At 64.1% G+C, this 20,634-nt stretch overlaps 3 protein-coding genes across 9 annotated transcripts; 2 read left to right on the top strand and 1 right to left on the bottom strand.

Moving 5' to 3' along the window:
- Positions 1-5,968: 5,968 nt before the first annotated feature.
- On the top strand, positions 5,969-8,939 carry CBLIF (cobalamin binding intrinsic factor). The gene is made up of 9 exons (XM_042785196.1): positions 5,969-6,316; positions 6,431-6,610; positions 6,760-6,903; positions 6,999-7,142; positions 7,227-7,402; positions 7,488-7,662; positions 7,793-7,937; positions 8,028-8,146; positions 8,228-8,939. Exons 1-9 carry the CDS (start codon positions 6,247-6,249, stop codon positions 8,287-8,289), a joined length of 1,215 nt encoding a protein of 404 aa, XP_042641130.1. The 5' UTR covers positions 5,969-6,246; the 3' UTR covers positions 8,290-8,939.
- A 232-nt stretch (positions 8,940-9,171) lies between these two features.
- Positions 9,172-11,427, top strand: MRPL16 (mitochondrial ribosomal protein L16). The gene is given in 5 exon segments (XM_042784724.1): positions 9,172-9,290; positions 10,104-10,163; positions 10,304-10,320; positions 10,322-10,453; positions 10,888-11,427. Coding segments are annotated over 5 exon segments (738 nt in total). The 5' UTR covers positions 9,172-9,247; the 3' UTR covers positions 11,374-11,427.
- Positions 11,428-11,551: 124 nt separating this feature from the next.
- STX3 (syntaxin 3) lies at positions 11,552-20,361 on the bottom strand. 7 transcript variants are annotated; one of them, XM_033004664.2, is made up of 11 exons: positions 20,078-20,224; positions 18,506-18,586; positions 18,306-18,405; positions 18,131-18,205; positions 17,922-17,989; positions 16,783-16,891; positions 16,100-16,173; positions 15,864-15,998; positions 14,899-15,009; positions 14,001-14,114; positions 11,808-12,333 (listed from the first exon to the last, which is right to left on the bottom strand). In XM_033004664.2, exons 1-10 carry the CDS (start codon positions 20,105-20,107, stop codon positions 14,025-14,027), a joined length of 873 nt encoding a protein of 290 aa, XP_032860555.1. In that variant the 5' UTR covers positions 20,108-20,224; the 3' UTR covers positions 11,808-12,333; positions 14,001-14,024. The 7 variants fall into 7 exon arrangements, with proteins under 7 accessions (XP_032860554.1, XP_032860555.1, XP_032860558.1 ...); XM_033004667.2 differs by lacking the exons at positions 14,001-14,114; positions 14,899-15,009 and adding an exon at positions 14,665-14,775 and having other exon boundaries at positions 11,808-11,980; positions 12,219-12,333; XM_033004665.2 differs by lacking the exon at positions 11,808-12,333 and adding an exon at positions 13,462-13,524.
- Positions 20,362-20,634: the final 273 nt, after the last annotated feature.

Genomic DNA, 20,634 nt, shown 5'->3' with positions numbered 1-20,634 from the left:
TGGGGAAAGCGGGGTACCCCAGCTGCGTGGGGGGAAGCTGCTCATGTTTCGCCCCTTGTCCTCAAACCCCAATTCAGGGAAGGGGTCCAGGGCACCAAGCCCCCCTCCCTGGGGAAAGATGCTACCCCAACCTGCAGCAGCCCCCTGGCCAGATAAGAAGGGAAAGGGGGAGGGCAAGACTGCCCCAGAAAGCCCCCCAATTGTATTATGTGCCCCCCCCCCCCCCCCCCATCACCTCCTGGCTGAGTTAAACCCTACTGAGAGCTGCCCCCCAGCCCAAGGCTGTGTTTACAGGAGCTCAGAAAGAAGGGGGGGGGGGGGGGGGGGAGGAAAAAAAAAAAAAAAAAAAAAAAAAGAAAATAGAAATAGAAAAGCTCTCTGCAGCGAGTTCCTGGAAGAAAGATCCATCAAGGGCCATTACGCACAAACTATCTCCTCGCTGCAGAGCTGGGGGCTGCCGAGAGCAGCGTCCAGGGAGGGGCGGGGGGGCTGGCCCCAGCCCTGGCCCCACACACAGCCAGGGTGGGGGGTGGATTTTCCCCCTCCTTGGTCCAGTTTGGGGACCAGTGGGGCTCGGCCCCCCCTTTCCCAGGGAGGGATGGTGCCAGGGTCTGTCCCTAGGCTGTCTCTGCTCCCTGGCTGAGGGAGGGGGGACATCAGAGGGTCTCACCACCATCATGTGTGTGGGGGGGTGTATGCGTCCCCCCCCCACTGACAGCACCACCCAGCTACTGTCTCCACTGCAGCAGCTTCACACCTGGGGTGCTGACCCCCCTTTTCAGGGTGTCCAGCCAAGAGCAGAAGCCAAGAACTCCAAGTAAGGGGAGAACAATAATAATAATAATAATAAAAAAGTCAGCAAATAATTAAAGCCTTTTGGATGAAGGGGGCCCTGTGATACCACCCTACATGCCATGAATGGGCAGGAAGACATCCCCCCCACCCCCCAAAACCCAGGAATGTGTCCCCTCCCCACCATGGCTGAGCAGCAAGACCCCAGCAGCCCATCTCCCCCTGCCCAAGTCCATGCAGCCCCCCAAACTCCCACGTGAGACACTAACACCCCCACCTCAAACTCTGATTTTCCTCCACCCCCCCCACTCCACCTTCTCCGTAAACCCACCAGAGCATCCCCAGGGGAGGGGGCTGTGGTGCAGAACAGCACCAGCTCATCACACTGGTGTCCGAGATGGAGGTTTTCCACCCACTGCCCACGCCAAGGTGGGATATCACCCTTCTGTCCCCCCCTCCCCAAGTCATCATGGCACAGGAGGCACGCTTGCCAGGGACCCAGCCCCCCTTCCCACCCCATGGTGGGGGGGTGTGGGCTGTCCAGCAGCACCCCAAAGAGGCTAGTGGAACCCTGTGGGGTACACAGAGGCACTGGGGATGTCACCCCCCCACACCCTGAGCACCCAGGGGACTACACAGTCACCACAGCCCCCCCCACACACACACTGACTTAGCCCAGACTTTCTGCCACAGGTTTATTTCTAAAACAAGGCGGGTTCACACAACAGCAGGGTCTGGGGGAAGAGGGGAGTTCCCGGGGGTGACCCGGGCACTTCCAGCCGCTGTGGGGGCCATGGCCACAGCGTGGGGCTCCCCCGGGTCTGCCTCGGGGTCCCCCCCGCGCTGCCCACTCCGGTGACGCCGCACCGAGCGGCAGCAGCCGGCCGTGCCCACGGCGACGAGGATGGAGCACATGGCCACCATGGCCAGCGTGGTCCCGGGGAAAGGCGGCCCTGTGGGGACAAGCAGCGGGGTGAGGGGACAGCACTGTCACCCCATTTCCACCCCCACCCCCCCCATTCCCAGCACCGTGGGGCAGCTCGCACTCACCCGAGTCCTTCTTCTCCCCCCGCACCACGGGGACCGACGGGTGGCGAGGCGATGTTGTGCTGGGCTCCGGTGCCGTGAGGGTCGGGGAGGAGCTGGGCAGAACTGGGAGCAGCCCCAAGGGACCAAGGGGGACACTGGCTTCCCCCAGGAGCCCTGCAAGAAGAAGCCCGTGGGTACAAGCATCCCTGCTGAGGGCTCGTGGATCATCCCCACCGCCACTGAGGGGAGGTTTCTTACCTTCGCTGCCGGCCCCCCGCCGCCACCGCCGGCCCCCACAGCCAGCCGGAGAGCCACAGCACGAACAGTCAGCCTCATCTGGGGAGTGCCAGGAGGCTGCCACGGGGTTGTAGGAACAGGATTTGCCCGAGGTGCTGCCAGCCCCCTCTGTCACAGCCCTCAGGCGACAGCGGAGGTAGATCTGCAGGGAGAAGCATCCTCTTGCCACACCAGCCCAGCTGCTCCGTGGCTCGCCACGGATCCCCCCCCCATCCACCCCCCTTCCTCCCCAAACCCCGCTGGCACCGACCTGGCTGCCGGAGGCGTTTGGGAAGAGGAAGGTGTCCAGCTGGAAGCGGAGGAAGCGGTCACTGCGCTGGGGTAGGAAGTGGGAGCGACCAAGCTGCCCATCCAGCAGGCACCTGGCGGGATGGGAAAGGGGGTGAGCCGGGGCGCTGACACCCCCACTGTAGTCCCAGTGAGGTGGGAGAGCGATAATTTAGGGGCAGGCAGCAGCTCCACACACACACGCACCCCCGCCACGTTGTGTCCATCCCCGGTGCTCACCCGTTATCAGCAATGATCTGGTATTGCAGCCCTGCTGCCGAGCTCGGGCTGGCCACGCACTCGTCCACGAAGACCCTCAGGGGCAGGCGAGGGTCCGTGCTCACCGAGGCCTCGATGTTGATCAGCTCCCCCAGGGAATAGGTGGGCTGGCGCAGGCGGGAGGACCACGAACCTGGAAGGCCCATGGATGCCCCCAGCATCACCCCAGCCAGGCATGAGGGGGGGGGGCGTGAGGGTCCCCCCCCAGAAACAAGGGAATGAGGGGGTTTGGGGTTCCCCCCCACTCACTGTCATACGCATCCAGGGCGAAGCGCAAGCGTCTCCGGTGAGCGATGGTAGAGCTGAAGGGGACCCAGGTGGGCTGGATGGCCCCCGATGAAACGCTCCCCATCCTGCGCCACAGAGCAGCCTCGAGTGGGGTGGGGGGTAGGGGACAGGCAGGGCAACCCCGCTTGCCACGTCCCCCCATGGGTGAGCACCCCCCTGCCTAGGATGGGCCAGCCAGCCTGACACTGAGGGGTCCCGCTGTGGATTGCGCCCAGGGGATGTGGAGGGGGGACACACACACACATCTCCACAGGGCTCCCTGCTTACCTGGGGTAGTAACAGTCCACAGGGAGGGAGAAGGTTCTGGTGCGAGCCACGGGCCCCCCCGCCAAGGGACGGTAGCGGAGGACGGTGCTGTAGCGGATGCTGTCTGGGAGGAGCTGGAGGAACGAGCAGACACAGGGTTGGAATTGTCACCCAGCTGAGAGCGGGTGTCCCCTCCCTGTCCCCAGCACCCCGGGAAGGGTTCTGCCTGCCCAGGAGCCAGAAAGCTCCTCGGCACACGGTGAGAACCAGGTTTCAGGTCAGCAGTAACAGCCCTGCTCGCTTTAACCGGTGCTCCCCGCCTCGCACAAAGGCGGGGGGGCTCTCCCCATGGGGACAGCAGGACCTAGGGGTCCAGCTCTGCAGCTCACCCAACACATGGATGCTCTGCTCAGCACAGGCACCCCAGGGAGACGGGTGGTCACGGAGAACTTGCCAACGACTCTCCCATGGGTTTGCCACCCAAGCTTTGGGGGGTCAGGGGCAAGGATACCCCCAACGCTGTCCCCCCCCACCTCTCGATGGGGACACAGTCTCCTCGCTTCCCTCCTACACCCACCCTGAGGGCCACCCTGCTGCTGCACACCCCCACCCGTGATATGTGGGGCATCCCCCCCCCTCCCAGTTCCTCACCTCCAGTGTGGTCCCGCAGCCCATGAGTGGGTGCTCCAGCCGGTACCCAGCCCCATCAGCAGCCGTCACCCCGCAGCCAGACCCCAGCGTCAGCTCCCCGCTAGCCACACGGCTCCCCAAGAAGCTGGTCGGCACCACCACGGAAAGCCACGTGTGGCCACACGTAACAGAGACTGTGGCGAGACAAGAAAAAGCTGAGCCAGCAAAATGGGGGGGACCCCCCCCTCCCCGCCTCCCTCGACAGCTACCTGCTCCCAGGGGTGCAATGTCCCCTCGAGTTCCCCCATTGTCACATTTACAGCCATGGTCCTCCTCAGGCAACAGCATGTGCCCCCCACCCCACAGCAAAGACCCCAGTGTAGGGGGCACTGCCCACTCCCCTAGGACTTGGGGAGGGCAGCCAGACCCAGCACAACTCCCTCCCCCCCAAAAATAGCCCCTTACCCAGAGCATCCTGCGCCCAGGCTACAGCCACAAGGAAGAGCACAAACAACTTTCTCCCCAGAGCCTTCATCATGGTGGAGGAGGAAGAGAAAGGGCAGCCCCCACTGATGGTTTTTACACCTGGGCCAAGGGCGGCGGCCACAGCTCTCCCAATGGGAGGCTGGGTGGTTCCCTGCAGCCCCCCCCAGCCCCTCACACCCACCTGGGGCTCATCTCCCTGCTCCTTCTCCTGGTCCTGGTCTCTGCTCCAGTCCCAGTCCCTGTCCCCATCCCTGTCCCCAATCCCTGTCCCCATCCTTGTCCTTACTCCAGCCCCACTCCTTCCCCTGTTCCTGATCCCTGCTCCGGCCCCAGTCCCTGTCCCCATCCCTGTCTTCATCCCCGTCCCCATCCCTGTCCCAATCCTTGTCCTTGCTCCCACCCTGCTCCTTCCCCTCTTCCTGGTCCCTGTCCCCATCCCTGTCCCCATCCTTGTCCTTGCTCCAGCCCCGCTCCTTCCCCTGGTCCTGGTCCCTGCTCCAGCCCCAGTCCTTGCTCCTGCCCTGGGAGGTGTGGGGGAGGCATGATGGTGAAGGTGGGGGTCAATCTCTGGCTGTGTGCTGCCCTCCTCCCCTTAAAAACAGGCTGGTCCCCGCACACAGGGTGACGAGTGTGTTCTTGGGGCACCCTCCTGCTGGGGAAACTGAGGCACGGGAGGGCACTGAGCCCTTTCCCTTGGGCTGTGCTGGGGCAGGGGAAGGGGTGACGGTGGGGACACCAAGATGGGCTGGGCTGGTCCTGACACTGCCCTTGGGAGCCCATGTCACCCCCCGAACTCATGGTGACCAGCCCTGGGGCAGAAGATCATCCGGTCAGTGGACCCAGAGCTGCCCCCACGTCCCCACTCGCCCCACCGCTGCCCCCACGGGAGGCAGAGCTGCTGCGTGACTGCAGCCCCTCCGTGGTCAACCCCCCACACCAGTAAGGAAGGTCCCCACCAGTGCACTCCACCCCAGGCACAGAATCCAGCATTTGTTCTTGTTAAATTTCCTGACGTTTCCCAACCAGCCAGATCCCTCTGCAGGGCTCATCCCTCGAGAGAGTCACCAGTACCTCCCAGTTTGGTATCAAGGGCACTGGCTGGTCTCCAGCCAGGTGGTGTCCCATTCCTGACCCCGCTTTGAGCCCAGTCCAGCCAATTCCTCACCCGGCACACCCCGTCCCTGATCCTCTCACAGCTGGACACCGTGGCCAGAAGGATGCTGCGAGGGACAGGATCAAAAACCTTCCTAAATTTGAGAAAAACAACACCCACCGCCTTCCCGTCACCCACGAGGCGGGTGCCCTTATCGGAGCAGGATTTCAAACCAGTCGGGCAGGACTTTCTCTTTGTCAACCCATGTTGACTGTAGCTGACGATTGCATAACTCTTTAAATATATTTCAAGAGTCCTCGGACTAATATTCTCCATCATTTTTCCAGGAACTGAGGTCAGACCCGCAGGTCAGTAGTTCCCCGGGAGTACAAACACCTTTTTTTAAATTGGGGTACGGCTGGTGAGCCGCCAGCCAGCGGGGACTTCCCCAAGCGCCCATGACCTTGGGTAGATGATTGAGGGGTGGGGGGGGGGAGGAGTCCTGGTGTGACACCCACCAGCTCCTTCAGTGCCGTGGGACGAGGAACCTCCAGCCCCATGGATACAACTGGTCCAACTGGTCCTTTGGGAATTCAGTGACCTCAAATGGAAAATCACTGCCCCTGCAGCCGTGACCCTCCAGTGACCCTCCAGCTCCGTTTGACACCCTTGGGCACACAGATAAGCCGGTGGCGGTGCTATGACGGCTGTGGGAGGGCAGGTGACCGGAGAAGGGCACTGGTAGCAGTTAAAAGCAGAAAGGAACACCTGGAGAGACGAGTGAGTGCCCACAGGATTCTGCCGCCCCGAGTAGACCTGCTTGCCCTGAGGACAAGAGGATGCTCGGCGTGGCTTTCAGCATCGGGGTCCTGCTGGCCCTGGCAAGCGGGACGGCCACCCACAGCTGCGGTGAGTGGCACTGGAGAGGGACCGGTGACCTCACGAGGGGCTGCGTGGAGGGGTCCCTGGTGACCTCCCGCCACCGGTGCCAGCGGGGTGCCCGGCCCCTCTCCTTCTTTCCAGTCGCCCCACACCATCTGGTCTCCAAGATGCTGCGACACCTGGAAGACTCCGTCAATGTGGACGAGCCACCAAACCCCAGTGTCCTGCTGGCCATGAACCTGGCCAGGGCCACCGGCACCAGCACCCACAAGGAGCTGCTCCAGGAGATAGAGAAGGAGGCTGTGAAAAGAGCCCAGAAAGGTAGGGAGGGGGTGTGGGGTGCACCCCTTTCATCCCCACAGACCCGGTACCGCAGGCTCGGCACCGCTGGCTCGCTCTGCCCTGGTTGGGGATGGGGGTGCCAGATCCTGTCCCCGCCGTGTGCCCCGGCTGCGTTCTTGTCCCCACAGACATGCCCTCAGGCGAGGTGGCTCTGTACGTGCTCGCCCTCCTCTCCTCCTGCCAGAACCCCCGGCACGTCCAGGCGCTGGGGCAGAGCGTCGACCTCCTCCGCGTCCTGCAGCAGAAAATGGATGAGGAGATGGCCAGCCTGGGTACGCTGGGACGGAAGGGAGGGTTTTGAGGGGGTGGGTGTCTCCCTCCCCACGCCCCAACCCCCCTCCTCAGCTCACGCCACGTTGCTTCGCAGAGGCGGAGGGCATCCCGAAGACCACCCTGTACAGCGTGAGCCTGGACACCCTGGCCCTGTGCCTGGCAAGAGCGGGTGGCTACCAAGGGGCATCTGTGGTCCTGGCCAAGCGGGTGCTGAACCCTGACATCCACCTCTCTGTGGGTAAGAGACCTCCGCGGGCCCCCCGCTCCAGCCCCCCGGGCTTGCAGTGCCGGCGGGCTCGGCGGTGATGCCGGGATCTTGCAGACACCCGTGCCGTGGCGGCGCTGGCAATGGCATGTGCGTACGGCCACACCGACCTCCACGACGTGCGGGATCTGCTCCGGGAGGCACTGTCGGTGGTGACCAACGGCTTCCTGGACGAGCAGGAGAAGGGGCATGGCGTGATCGGGAACATTTACAGCACGGGGCTGGCCCTGCAGGTATCGGGGGGGGGGGGGGGTTGTCTGCAGTGCCGTGACCGCTCGCTCCCGGGGCTTCTCACGTCGTTTCTTCCCTCCTCCGCAGGCGCTGGAAGCCACGGGCGAGTTTTACGCCCCACGGGAGTGGGATTGCGCCCAGGCTTTCTCCATGGTGTACAGCCACGACTACCAGCAGCCCATGGCTATCGCCCAGGTCCTGCCCGCCCTCGTGGGCAGATCCTACCTGGAAGCAGCTAGCCTGAACTGCGCCGGCAGAGACGGTATGTCCCCAAACTGATGAATTTTCCCTGTCCCCAAAGCCGGGTTCACAGAAGCACGGTACCGCCCATTGGGGATGATGCTCCCGCGGCCCCATGGCACCCACCTTGCCCCTCTCCCCCCCCCACCCAGCACCCACCATCGAGGTGCACTACTCCATCATCAACAAGCTGCAAGGAAAGCACTTCAGCTACAGCACCTCGGTGCAGGTCCCGAGCGGCTCCACGCTGCTCAGGGTGCTGCAGGCAGCGGCGGCGGAGGAACCCGACATCTTTAAGTAAGAGCCAGAAGTGGGGAGAGGGGGGACTGTGGCATCCCCCCCCCCCCCCACCTCTACTAAGCCCTGAGCCCACCCACCCCCCGGTAGGTTCCAGACGGAGCAGACATCTTGGGGTCCCATGGTGGTCTCCATCCACGGGCTGGCAGCCAACGTGAAGGACAGGACATACTGGCAGTTCCTCAGCAGCGGGGACGCCCTCCAGGAAGGTGGGTAGACTGGGATGGGGGGGGGGGGGGCATATTGGGGGGCTGCGGGGCCCCGGTTTCACGCCTGTCCCTCTGCCGCAGGGGTCGGTTCCTACAAGCCGCACGACGGGGAGCACATCCAGGCTGTCTTCAGCACCTACTGACGCCAACGGGGGATGCTTGGGGGGCAATAAAGAGCCATGGGGACAAGGCCTTGGGGAGAGGGTTGTGATACCTGTGAACTAAAATGATCAGAAAATAGATATTTGTGGAGTAGAATTATTAAGGTCGATTTGAGCTGTTTTAACCAGTTAACTGGCGTGCTGCAGATGGGACCAAACCCATATACATAAAGGAATAGAGTAACTGTAGGATAAGGAACTCGTAAATCATCTTGCTCGAGACGGTTCAGCCTCATAGCAGCAGCTGCAAAGAAACATAAAGATAAGGAAGCTGCAAATTAGCAAAAAAACCCCACACCAGGCCAGCCTGGAAGGACAAGATCTACGTGAGCAGAGGGTTGAGTTGGTGCAGAAATAAGGGTCAACTGGTGGACACAGTGAAGAAGACTATGAGCCTTCATCTAAAGAACCCCTAAAGACTCCAACAGGCATGCTCAAGAGATACTAACATATGCTAATGAGTTCCCAGAAAAGTTATTAATATGATAAAAATATGATAAAAATCCAATTAATATGTATGATTAACGTAGTATAAATGCTTGTTGATTTTGTTTTCAGACACACACATGAGGAGAGCTCTCCTCCTGTGTGTCCAGCGCTGTAATAAAGAATTCCTGCTTTCTAAAACTCCAGAATTGAGTCTTAGTGAATTAATTACCGTTTTCCGGTAACAGTCGGGGCAGGCGTGGGTGTCTCGATGGGACACGGAGGCGGGGGGCGTGCCGCCCCGTGGGAACCCACGCCCGGGGTAAGGGGGGCCGGGGGCGACGTCGTGGAGGGACATTGGGGTGGGGTGGGGGGTGTCCCACCCCCACGGAACTAATGTTCCCCGCCCGTGTTTCCCGGGTTGGGCGGACCGACGGACGGAAGTGTCCCCACGGCCGTGTGTCCGTCTGTCCGTCCGTCCGTCCGTGTGTCTCCCGGTATTTCCGTCCCGGGGATGTGGCGATGGCGGCTGCCGCGGTCGCTCCCGGCTGGAGGAGGTGGGGTCGCCGGCTCCCACGCGTGACACACACACACACACCCCCGCCGTGGGTGGGAGCTCCGGTGTTGGGATGGCCGGGCCCCCCCCCCCTCTCGCTGTAACCGGTTGGAGTCCGGGACTCCCTGGGCAGCTGTGGGGGGATGTGAGGATCGGGGGGGGGGGGGGGTGGGGGTTATGGGGATCCAAGGAGGGGGGGCAGATATGGGGATCGGGGTGGGGGGGGTTGTGGGGGTCCAGGGATCCGGGGGAGGCGGGAATGTGGGGATCGGGGGGGGGGGGGGCGCGGATATGGGGATCCAGGGATGGGGGGGAATGTTGGGGTGGGGGTGGGGATGTGGGGATTGGGGGGAAGTGTGTGTGGGGGATCTTGGCGGGGGGGATGTGGAGATCCGGGGGGAGGAATGTTGGGATCCAGGGATCTGGGATGAGGGGGGGATGGGGGGATCGGGGGGGGGGGGGGGGGGGGGATGTGGGAATCAGGAGGGAGGAATGTTGGGATCCAGGGATCTGGGATGGGGGGGTGATAGGGGGATTGGGGTGGGGGGGGAGATATGGGCATCAGGGGGGAGGGGATAGGGGGATTGGGGGGGGGTATGTGGGAATCGGGAGGGAGGAATGTTGGGATCCAGGGATCTGGGATGAGGGGGGGACTGGGGGGGGGGGGGGGAGATGTGGAGATCCAGGGATGGGGAGTCCTTCCTGATGCTGCTGGAGGTGCTCCTAGGAAGCGGGGCCACCCCCAGGCCCCCCTCCCGGTGCATCAGGTCCCCCCCACCTCCCGCTGGCCTTGAGTCCCCACTCTGTCCCCCAGGTCCCGTCACCGTCCCCCGGGCAGGCCTCAAGAATTACGTGATGCCCCCGGACTACAGCGGTAAGGGGGGGGGGAGAAACCCTCCACGGGGATAACGGGGGCACCCCCCGATCTGCTGCTGCCTGCGTCCCCCCTTCACCGGGGTGTCGTTGGGGGCTGGTGACCGTCATGCGTGTGCCCCCCCCCCCCCGCTCTGGCAGATATCACCTTCCCGGAAAAAAACGAAGCTGAGGTTCATGGAGAAGGTGCCAGCGGTGCCCAAGGTCAGGCGGGAGCCCCGGCGGCTGCGTGACATCCGCGGCCCGTCCCGGCAGGCCACCGACTTCACGGAGGGACAGTACGGGATCCTGGTGAGCGGGATGGGGAGACCCAGCCACGGGCGGTGGGGTGGCGAGGGGGAGAAACCTTGGGGGGGGGGGGGGGGGGGCGGAGGGGGGAAGGTGTCAGAGTGGGCACCCGCAGTGCTGAGCCCTTCCTTGGGGGTGGGGTGGGGGGAAACTCCAAATTAAACCCGCAACTTGAGGGGACCGGTGCTGAACTGGCTCTGAAAAGCCGCATTGACTGAGCTACCTCCGTCGGGACCTGGTTTCCCCAGCGAGAGGTTAAGGAATATAATACTGAGCTTAAATTGGGATGGTGGCTCTGAGACATCCTTAGTGCACCCGTCCCCCCAAAAAATTGCTTGTGAAGAGGAGGGGCAGGACAAGGGAACCCCTGTCCCCCCCCTTCGCCCTGCCAGCGCTCGATCCCTGAGGCGCCCCATCCTTCCCCCCCTCAAATGCAGGCTTTGGGAGGTGGGTACCTCCACTGGGGTCACTTCGAGATGATCCGCCTGACCATCGGCCGCAGCATGAACCCCAAGACCATGTTCGCCGTCTGGCGCGTGCCGGCCCCTTCCAAACCGGTGACGCGGAAGAGCCTGGGGCATCGCATGGGGGGCGGCAAGGGCCCCATCGACCACTACGTGACGGCGGTGAAGAGCGGGCGTTTGGTGGTGGAGGTCGGCGGGCGCTGCGACTTCGGGGAGGTGAAACCCTTCCTCACGCAGGTGGCCAGGAAACTGCCCTTCCCCGCCATCCCCGTCAGCCGCGACAGCCTCGAGCAGATGCGGCGGGAGGAAGAGGAGAAGAAGCTCAACAACCAGAACCCCTGGACCTTCGAGCGCGTCGTCACCACCAACATGCTGGGGATGCGCAAGTACCTCAGCCCCTACGACCTGCAGCTAAAGGGACGCTACTGGGGCAAATTCTTCCTGAAACACAGGGTGTAACGAGCGGCTGGGGAGGGGACCGCTTTAATTAAACCTTCCCCCTGCAAGAACCTCCGTCGGGTCGGCCGCTGTGGTTTTTGGAGGTGCAAACCACGGGGCTGGGAGCACCCCGGAGGGGATGAATTGCAGCCGGGCTTGTTTCCCACTGCTGAGACATGCGGCGCCCCGGAGCAGAGCGTGGGGGGATCTTTTTATTGGGGAGAAAGGCTCCGGCGGGGGCGGCTGCACATCCGAGGAGCCAGCGAGACGGAGAAATCGCCGCAGATCCAGCTCCGAGTGAGGGGAATGGCTCCTCCTTCCCTCCACATCGCTGCTCCGGGGAGGAACGTGGCTCCTCCATGCCGCCGAGGAGGGGGCTGCTTTTCGCAGGGGCCGCTGATCCTCAGCCAAAGAGAGGATGGGGAGCGAGGCGGGGGGGATTTTGGGGCGTTCACCCGGCAGTGGGAGGGAAGGAGCAGGGCAGGTGGTCTCCGCCCCTCCGGGGATGTGAGGGGTGTCCTTGGAGCTCCGGGGACCGAGGGCTTGGCAGGCGGGTCCCGGAGCCGGCGGTCAGGGTCTCTCTGACGGTTGGAGCCGCGGGCAGAGGGGCAGGAGGGGGAAAGGCCACCTGTAACAGGGAGGAAGATCAGGCGAAGCTGAGGAAGGGGAAGCCGTCCCTGTCCTTCCCTGATGTGGCAACTGGGGGACGCCTGGTCTCTGCCGGTGCCTTACAGACGCACTGGCAACTCCAAGGCAGGGGGGTGAATCCCACCCGCGTCAACCCCACCGAGGCCTGAACCCACTCCCCAGGCGTGGGGTGGAACCGGGGACCCCCACTGCCACCCCCCCGCCATGCGCCCGGTCACCTGGAGGGCAGTGGGTGTGTGTGTGTGGGGGGATGTCTCAGGCGAAGATGCTCCCAATGCTGGCAGCCAAGATGATGACGAGGACGATGCAGCATATCATGATCAAGATCTTCTTCTGCGTGGGGAGAGAGGGGCTGTGAGGCAGGGCTGCGGGTGACACGGGGCCGGGGAGAAGGGACAGGGGCTGGGGAGGAGGGACAGGAGACAGGGACGGGCTGGGGTGGCAGCGGGGTGGGTAGGAGCTGGTCCTGTGTCCCCGTGGGACGGGGGTCAAGCACCAGCATGAGACGTGTCCCCGTCACCGTGACTTGCCCAAAACCACGGGGGAGGATGGTCTGGCCTAAAGGGCCAAGTCCATGGGATTTAGGGGATGTCCCCAGCCCCATACTTCCCCATCACATCACCCTGAGGGTCTGCGTCCCCCCAAAAATGGGGGCTGGTCCCAGACCCCTCAGCTAAAGCTGCCAGCCTGGCCGCAATGCCAAGTGTGCCATGAGCTGAGCTGGAGCCGTGCTCAGCCCCTTCTGCTTCGAATATCTGGGGGTGCCAGCACCCCGCTTGTCCCCGCAGCACTGCGTTGCGCACGGAGCAGCGGAGAGGCGCAGGGCAGGAGTCAGCGGGGATTTTTATTTTAACGGGAATTAAATAACCACGACCACCGCCGCCTCCTCCTGCCCCAGCTCCCCACAGCACCGGGGCAGTCAGTGTCAGGGCAGGGGGGGGGGACACGTGCCAGCCACAGCCATCGAGAGGGGACAGGGTCCCCGGTGGGCTCTGTCTGCCACGGTGAATAGCAAAGCATGGCCAGACCCACTGGTGCCACCAAACCCGCCCTCCCCCAATCCTGGTCGTACCCCTGTCCCTTGTCCCTCTGTGGGTCCAGCCCTCACCCACCCCCCCACCCCCAGCAAGGCGCTTCATCACCTATTGCATCGCCAACGTAGCCCCCCAGCCCCTTCAAACCGCTCCTCCCCCCCCCCCCCCCCAGCAAGAGGAGGGAGATCAGGGGATGTTGATTTATCAGCAAAGGGAAAATAAATAATTGAGTTCTGTTCCCTTCCCTTGGGGCACATGAGGACAAGAAGGGCAGACCCCAGGGACAGGCAGGACAGCAGTGGAGGGGTTGGTGGGGGAGACGGCTCCGGTGTCGGGGTCCCTCTGTGGAGGGGGGAGTCCCCAGGGTGGGAGCCCGGACGCCGGGGCTGAGGGCAGCAGGTCTGGGAGAAGTGGGGAGAGGAGGGGGCCGGGCTGCGGTGCTGGGGAGGGTCCCACTGGGAGACGTCGCTGCTGGGATGGTCGGAAGGGTCTGGAGGAGGGAAAAGGGGGGAGATGTCAGCCCCCCGTGGGAAGGGGGGGGGGCGAGGGGTTGCAACAGGGAGGGCAGAGACTGACATGGGGAATGCACAGCCAAGCATGGAGCTGAAATTCAGACCCCTGAGTGCTGCAGATCCCTGAGCACTGCAGACCCCCGTGCAGCACAGACCCCCCCCCAAGCAACACAGACATGAGGCCACCGGCCGACGAGCACCCAGCCCCCAGAGCCCAGCGCCCCCAGAGCCCAGCACCCCCAGATCCCAGCACCCCCAGCCCTAAAGGTACCACCAGAAACTAAAGCACCGGACACAGACCCCGACGCGGACAGGGCATGGCGGGGGGGTGGGGGTGGCGGGGGGCAGCCCAGCCGTGCCCACTTGCCGTCCCCAAACCCTCCAGGGCACTGTGGCCCCGTGGTGGGGCTCCCCTCAACACACACACACACATACACACCCCCCCAACACTTACAGACCACAGCCCCCAGCTCGGAGGCTATTTCTTGTTTAACCCCACAGAAAGTCCAATGATGAGGGCAACTGTCACCAGCAAGAGGACCACTATGGCTGCCAAAATCAGCATCTTCTGGAGGGGGTGAGAGGGGAGGTGGGGGCCCGGTTACGCCTGTCCCATGCCGGGGTGGGGACATACATGGAGAGCAGAGGTGGGCACAGAGGAGCCCAGAAGAGCCAGAGATGCTTCAGACAGGGCAGGAGGGGCTGAGCCCTCACCAGCTCATCTCACCTGAGGGCAGGAGGGGGCTCAGGGCTGGGTCTGGTGGGGGGGACAGAGAGGGACGGAGCTGCCAACCCCGTGGAGGTCACAAGGGAGGGTCAGGGACCAGTTGGGGTGGCTGGGAGGGTCACTGGGAGCAGGTGGGAGCCATTGGGGTCATCTGGAGGTAGATGGGGGACACGAGGGGTGGCTGAGGAACACAAGGGGTGGCTGGGGGACACAAGAGGTGGCTGGGGTCACAAGGGGTTCTCGGGGTCACTGGAGGATATGGGGAGATGCTGGGAGCACTGGGAGATGTGAAGGCACACTGAGGGACACGGGGGACACTGGGGGTGCGTTTGGGATGCTGGGGGTTGTGGAGGGGACACTGGGGGACACTGGGGCCGTTGGTCCATCTCACCCTCCTGGCCTCACTTTGGTACTTCACGGCCTTTTTGGTGTCGGCCACGGCCCGTTCCACAAAGCCGACGGACTGGTCCATGTTGCTCTCTATGCGGTCGATCATGGCTCCCTACGGAGCGGGGCGGGGGGGCGGCGGCAGAGAGAGACAGAGAGGGGGGACGGGGGGGACGGACACACACACACACACAGACAGAGACTCTGAGAGCACCCAGGGGTGCCGGCACCCACCCACCTTGCGCGCCTGGCCCTGGTACTGGAGGGCTTGCTTGGTCTGCTGTTTTGCCTGCTCCACGTGCTCGGCTGCATGCATCACGTGCTGCTCCACGTTATCCAGCAGCCCACCCTGCAGGGATGGGAGAGGGGGGATAGGATCAGTGGGGACCCCGTGGCAGGGCCCCCCCCACACCCAGATCCCCCCCACAGCGCGTGGCAGGGTCCCCACGGCGCAGGTACTTACCCATCCCCGGTGCACACAGGGGCTCCTCGCATGGCATGGGGGGGGGGACACGGGACAAAGAGGAGCTGAGAGAGGGGCTGGGGCCACCACAGTTTGGGGGGGGGTACCCCTGCTTCCCTCCCCCAGGTCCCCATGGGCTTGGGTGGCTGGGTGGCCCTGCAGGGGACCTGTGCACTGGTCACCACCCAGCCCTGTGTGGCTGCGGACCTGGGTCCCCCTGCGTGGCCCTGTGCCACCCCGTGTCCCCATGGAGCCCTGTGCCACCCTGTGTCCCCATGGGACCCCACGCAGCCCCATGACAGGTCCTTGCTTGTTTCCATGCACAGTTTCATGTTTGTCCCCATGCAGCCCTGCCTGTCCCCATGCAGGGTCCCTGCCTGTCCCCACCCCAGGTCCCTGTCTGTCCCCATCCCATTCCCTGTCTGTCCCCATCCCAGGTCCCTGTCTGTCCCCATCCCATGTCCCTGTCTGTCCCCATCCCATTCCCTGTCTGTCCCCATCCCAGATCCCTGCCTGTCCCCATCCCATGTCCCTGCCTGTCCCCATCCCATTCCCTGTCTGTCCCCATCCCAGGTCCCTGTCTGTCCCCATTCCAAATCCCTGCCTGTCTCCATTTCAGGTCCCTGTCTGTCCCTCTTCCAGATCCCTGCCTGACCCCATCCCAGATCCCTGCCTGACCCCATCCCAGGTCCCTGCCTGTCCCTATTCCAGGTCCCTGTCTGTCCCCGCGCCGCCCGTACCTGGTTCTCCACCAACATGGCAATGTCGACAAACATGTCGTGCAGCTCCTTGATGCTGCTCTCCAGCCGCACGATGTCCTTGTGCCGCCCCTCGATCTCGCTCAGCGCCTGCTTCGAGATCTGCGAGTCCATGATCTGCAACGGAGCGGGACAGGGGGCCGGGCGGGAGCCGTCAGCGGGGGGGTCCTGGCCCCCCATGTCCCCCCCATGTGCCCCCTGGGGCGGTGGGCTCTCACCCCCGAGGTGAAGATGGAGGGGTTCCCGCTCTCCAGCATCTCCTCCAGCTCCTCGTCCGTCGTGTTCTTCCCGGCTGCGGGCATGTGTGGTCAGTGGTGCCCACGGGCCCCCGCTCACTCCAACAAGGGGGCGTGGCCTGTGTGGCCTGAGCCCACCCACTTCAAAAATAATGGGTGGGGTCTATAGTGCCAGACTCCACCCACTTTACCAAATAGAGGGGTCTTTAGTGCCTGGCTCTACCCACTTTACCGAAGGGGCGGGGTCTGTAGGGGGGCTGACTCCACCCATATTGTCAAAGGGGAGGGGTCTCTAATGCCCAGCTCCACCCACTTTACAAAAGAGGTGGGGTCTGTAGGGGCTGGCTCCACCCATTTCACCAAAGGGGAGGGGTCTGTAGTGCCTGGCTCTGCCCACTTTACCACAGGGGCAGGATCTGTAGGAGCTGGCCCCACCCACTTTACCAAAGAGCCCATTTCATCAAAGGGGAGGAGTCTTTAGTGCCAGGCCCCACCCACTTTGCCGAAGGGGTGGGGTCTGTATGAGCTGGCTCCACCCACTTTGCCATCCAGCCATGCTATTTAGGGCCTAGCCCCACCCACTTCCCCAAGGGGGCTGGGTTTGCAGCCACAGGCCCCGCCCCTTTGCCCGAGGGGCGGGGCCTGGGGGGGCGTGGCACACGCACTGATCTCGAGCTGGCGCTGGATCCGGCCCTTGCTGCGCTCCCGAAAGTCGACCTGCGCCTCGTTGTACTTGGTCATGACATCAACGAACTTGCGGGACAGTACCGAATGCTGGGGAGATGGGGACAAAGACACGGGGTTGGGGGCACCACCCCCCAGGCACAGCGTTTCCCCAGCCCCGGGGTGACACAGCCCCGCCATGGGGATGGGGACAGGGACATGGGACAACCCGGGTATGGCGCATCCCCATGATCCATTTTCCCAGGGGACAGGAGCGAGGACAAGGGTGTGACACTGGTGACACCCCGGGTATGGCATGTCCCAACCCCTGGGGACAGGACCCCGCGCTGCAGACAGGGATGGGGACACGGGACACCCTGAGCATGGCACGTCCCCATGAGCCATTTTCCCAGGGGACAGGAGCGAGGACAAGGGTGTGACACTGGGGACACCCCGGGTATGGCATGTCCCAACCCCTGGGGACAGGACCCCGCGCTGCAGACAGGGATGGGGACACGGGACACCCTGAGCATGGCACGTCCCCATGAGCCATTTTCCCAGGGGACAGGAGCGAGGACAAGGGTGTGACACTGGGGACACCCCGGGTATGGCATGTCCCAACCCCTGGGGACAGGACCCCGCGCTGCAGACATGGCACATCCCATGAGCCATTTTCCTAGGGGACAGGAGCAAGGACAGGGATGTGACACTAGGGACACCCCTGGCATGGCACAGCCCTGGCCCAGGGGACAAGACGGGCGGCTGGAGATGGGGAGTCAGAGCAGTGACACTCTGGGCATGGCATATCCCCAGCCCCAGGGGACAGGGCAGGATGAAATTCTGGGAATGGGGACACGGGCCGTGAGATCTGTAGGACACAGGAGGTGACATGTCCCAGCCTGCAAGGGACAGGACAGAGCGCTGGGGACAGGGCAGAGGGACACGAAGCCTGGGAGCACCCAAACATGGTGTGTCTGGGATGGGGTGCTGCTGGGGCCAAGGGAGAAAGATGGGAGACCCGAGGACACCCAGAACATGCCACGTCTTCAGCCCACGGGGGACAGGGTGGGACAGAGTGCTCAGGACCTGGGGACGGGGACGGGGACATCCCCGACAGCGGCTCTCAGGGACCGGAGCTCACCTGGGATTTGCGTATGCGGAGGTCGGCAGAGGACCGCACCTCGTCCTGCTCGATGCTCCTCTCCATGCCTGGGGACAACACGTCAGGGACCTTCCCCAAGCCACCAGACCCGCCCTGGCCCCACTGTCCCCAGCTCACCCTGCCCTCCCCACAGGGACACGGGGACCCACGGGGCTGGGTGACCCGGCGGTGGGGACACGGCTGCTCACTTTTCAGCTTGTTGCGGACGCTGTTGGCCATTTTCTTGATCTCCACCGTCAGCTGCTCCAGGTCGTCTTTGTTTTCTGCGGGGGCCATGGCACCTCAGACGGGGAAGCCACCACAGGAATGTCCCCAAGAAGGGGACCGGGGCCCTGGGGAGGGGGATGTGACCACCTCACTCACTCTGCTCAGGGATGGGGGCTGCGAGGATGATGCTGTAGAGCTTCTTGGCTTCCTCCACGTTCTCTGAGATCTTGTCGATGTTTTGCCTGGTCTCTTCGATCTAGACAAGCCGGGGAGGATGAGGACGGGTCAGAAGGCAGCTCTGTGCCCCCTGTCCCTGTGCCCACCCACCCCACCCCCCAATTCCCCCCAACCCTCACCTCCGAAAAAAACTCATCCATGAACGCCGTGTTGTCAACGGAGATCTCCAGCTCCTCCGTGTCATCGTCCACATCTTGCTTCTGTGGGGTGCAGCCGGGCAGCACTCAGGGGTGGCACCTCCCTGCCCGGCCACCACACACCCCCCCCGGGGACATCCCCCAGGGTGACAGTCACCCCCAAGGGGACAGGGCGGCCACCAGCCAGCCCAGTTCTGCAGGATGCAGCCATGGAGACACGGTGGCCCAAGGTGGGGGACACACACACACGCTGAGCTTGTTTCACATCTGGCTACGCAGGGCTGGGGAATTAAGGGATTTCTGGGCTGGCACCAAAGGAGGGGACTGGGATGGGGTTTTATGTCCCCAACCATCGTCCCACGGCGGGTCTGAGCAGCGCTGGGGGCCCAAAAAGCAGCTGTCGCCCATCACCCCGGTGTCGCGCCTGTCCCCTCCCCACCACCATGGGGTCCCAACTCCAGCCCTTCCCAGGGTGCCAGCCCCAACCCCCTCCACCCCCCCCCCCCCCTCAGCTCCACCAGCACCCTGAGGGTGCCCAGTGCCCAGCTGTGGTGTCCCCAGGAAGGGGGGCAGACCCTTGCTGGGGACCCCCGGCCTCCCCCCACCACCACCTCCTCCCACCGAAGTAAAAATAAAATTAATCCCTTCTCTCCCTCCCAAGGGTTTTATCTGATGGCTTTGTAATCCCCGCTAAATCCCCGCCAAGCCTCCCTGCCACGGCTGCTTGCCCCACGCTGGGGTCCATGTATAAGTTGGGGGGCTGCTGGGGACCCCCCCCAGCCCGCGGGGGGGAGCCAAAACTGGGGTGGGGAGGCCTCCTGGGGAGTGGGGGGCAGCAGGGCCCCACGGCAGGACGGGCAAAGGGAGGAGGAAGCGGTGATGGGGAGCACGGCGAGGCGTGAGGCACGGGATGGGGTGCTGGCCCCTGCGGGCATCCCCACATCCTCTCCCTTCCCCCCCCCCCGGAGGATGGACACACACCCCACACCCCCACTCCCCCCCGGCCCCACGCAGCTGTGGGGGGGGCTGTTGTCTCCCCTTTGCACCCCACAAAATGGGGGGAATAACTTTCACCAGGACGGGGTTGATTTCCCCCCCCCTAAAATTCCCCCCACAGCATGGGGGGAACAACTTTCACCGGGGGCTTGATATCCCCCCCTAAAATCCCCCCACTCTCCCAACAGCACAGGGGGCTGTCCCCCCATCCCTCCCCCCGACACCCCCATTGCCGCGGGGCTGGCTTGCCGGGCCCCTCATCTCTGGGGGTGCCCTCATCCACCCTGGTGAGGGGGTCTCAGGGACCCCATCCCCATGACAGCCCCATCCCCCCATGGGGTGGGGGCTCGGTGACATACATCCATCTCTGTGACACCCCCATGCCCCACAGACCCATCTCAGGGCACACCGCCCCCCCCCCCCGTCCCCCATGAACAGTGGGGGGTGGGGTGGGGGGATCTCAGGGACCCCCATCCCCTTGATGGGTCTCAGCGAACCCCGGGGACCCCACGAGGTGCCCCCCCCATCCCCTCTCCACCCACCCCGGGGGTCTCTCACCGCCTTGAGCTGCTCCAACCGATCCTTCATGGTGCCCCCAAGGGCTTGTGGGGTGCGGGGGGGTCCCCGTCCTCGCCCACCGCGGGGATGGGGGATGCCACCCTCAGTCCTCCCTGGCTGGCCAAGCCTCCTACATCCAGGCGAGGTGGTGGGTGGCCCTTGTCCCCTTCCCTGTCCCCAAGCCCGGGGCTGTCCCTTCACTAATCCCCAGTGACAGGCACAAGGAAGGCAGGAAGGCGCCGAGGGGAGGGACGAGGTGGAGCCACCCTTCACCTGGGACACCCCGGGGACACCGGCCCCCCGCTAAAGACAACGGTTGCAGCTGGCCCCCCCCGGCCACGCCAGGAGGTGACAGCGGCGTGGAGGCGGATGTTGCAGGGTGGCCCCGGCGCGGAGGCGATGAGGAAGCTGGTGCCCCCACGGGGGTCACGCGCACTGAGGGCGACTTGTCCTCCCTTGCCGTGGGTGGCTGGGGAGAGGGGGCAGAGCTGGGGGGGCTCAGCTGGGGAGAGGGGACATGGCTGGGGGGACATAGCTGGGAGATGGGGCTGTGGATG

This window comes from Tyto alba, unplaced genomic scaffold (genome assembly GCF_018691265.1).
Source record: "Tyto alba isolate M040663 unplaced genomic scaffold, T.alba_DEE_v4.0 Super-Scaffold_8, whole genome shotgun sequence".
NCBI classification, from domain to species: domain Eukaryota; kingdom Metazoa; phylum Chordata; class Aves; order Strigiformes; family Tytonidae; genus Tyto; species Tyto alba.
The sequence above is the reverse complement of the archived record's forward strand: the minus strand, read 5'-3'. Positions and strand labels throughout refer to the sequence as shown.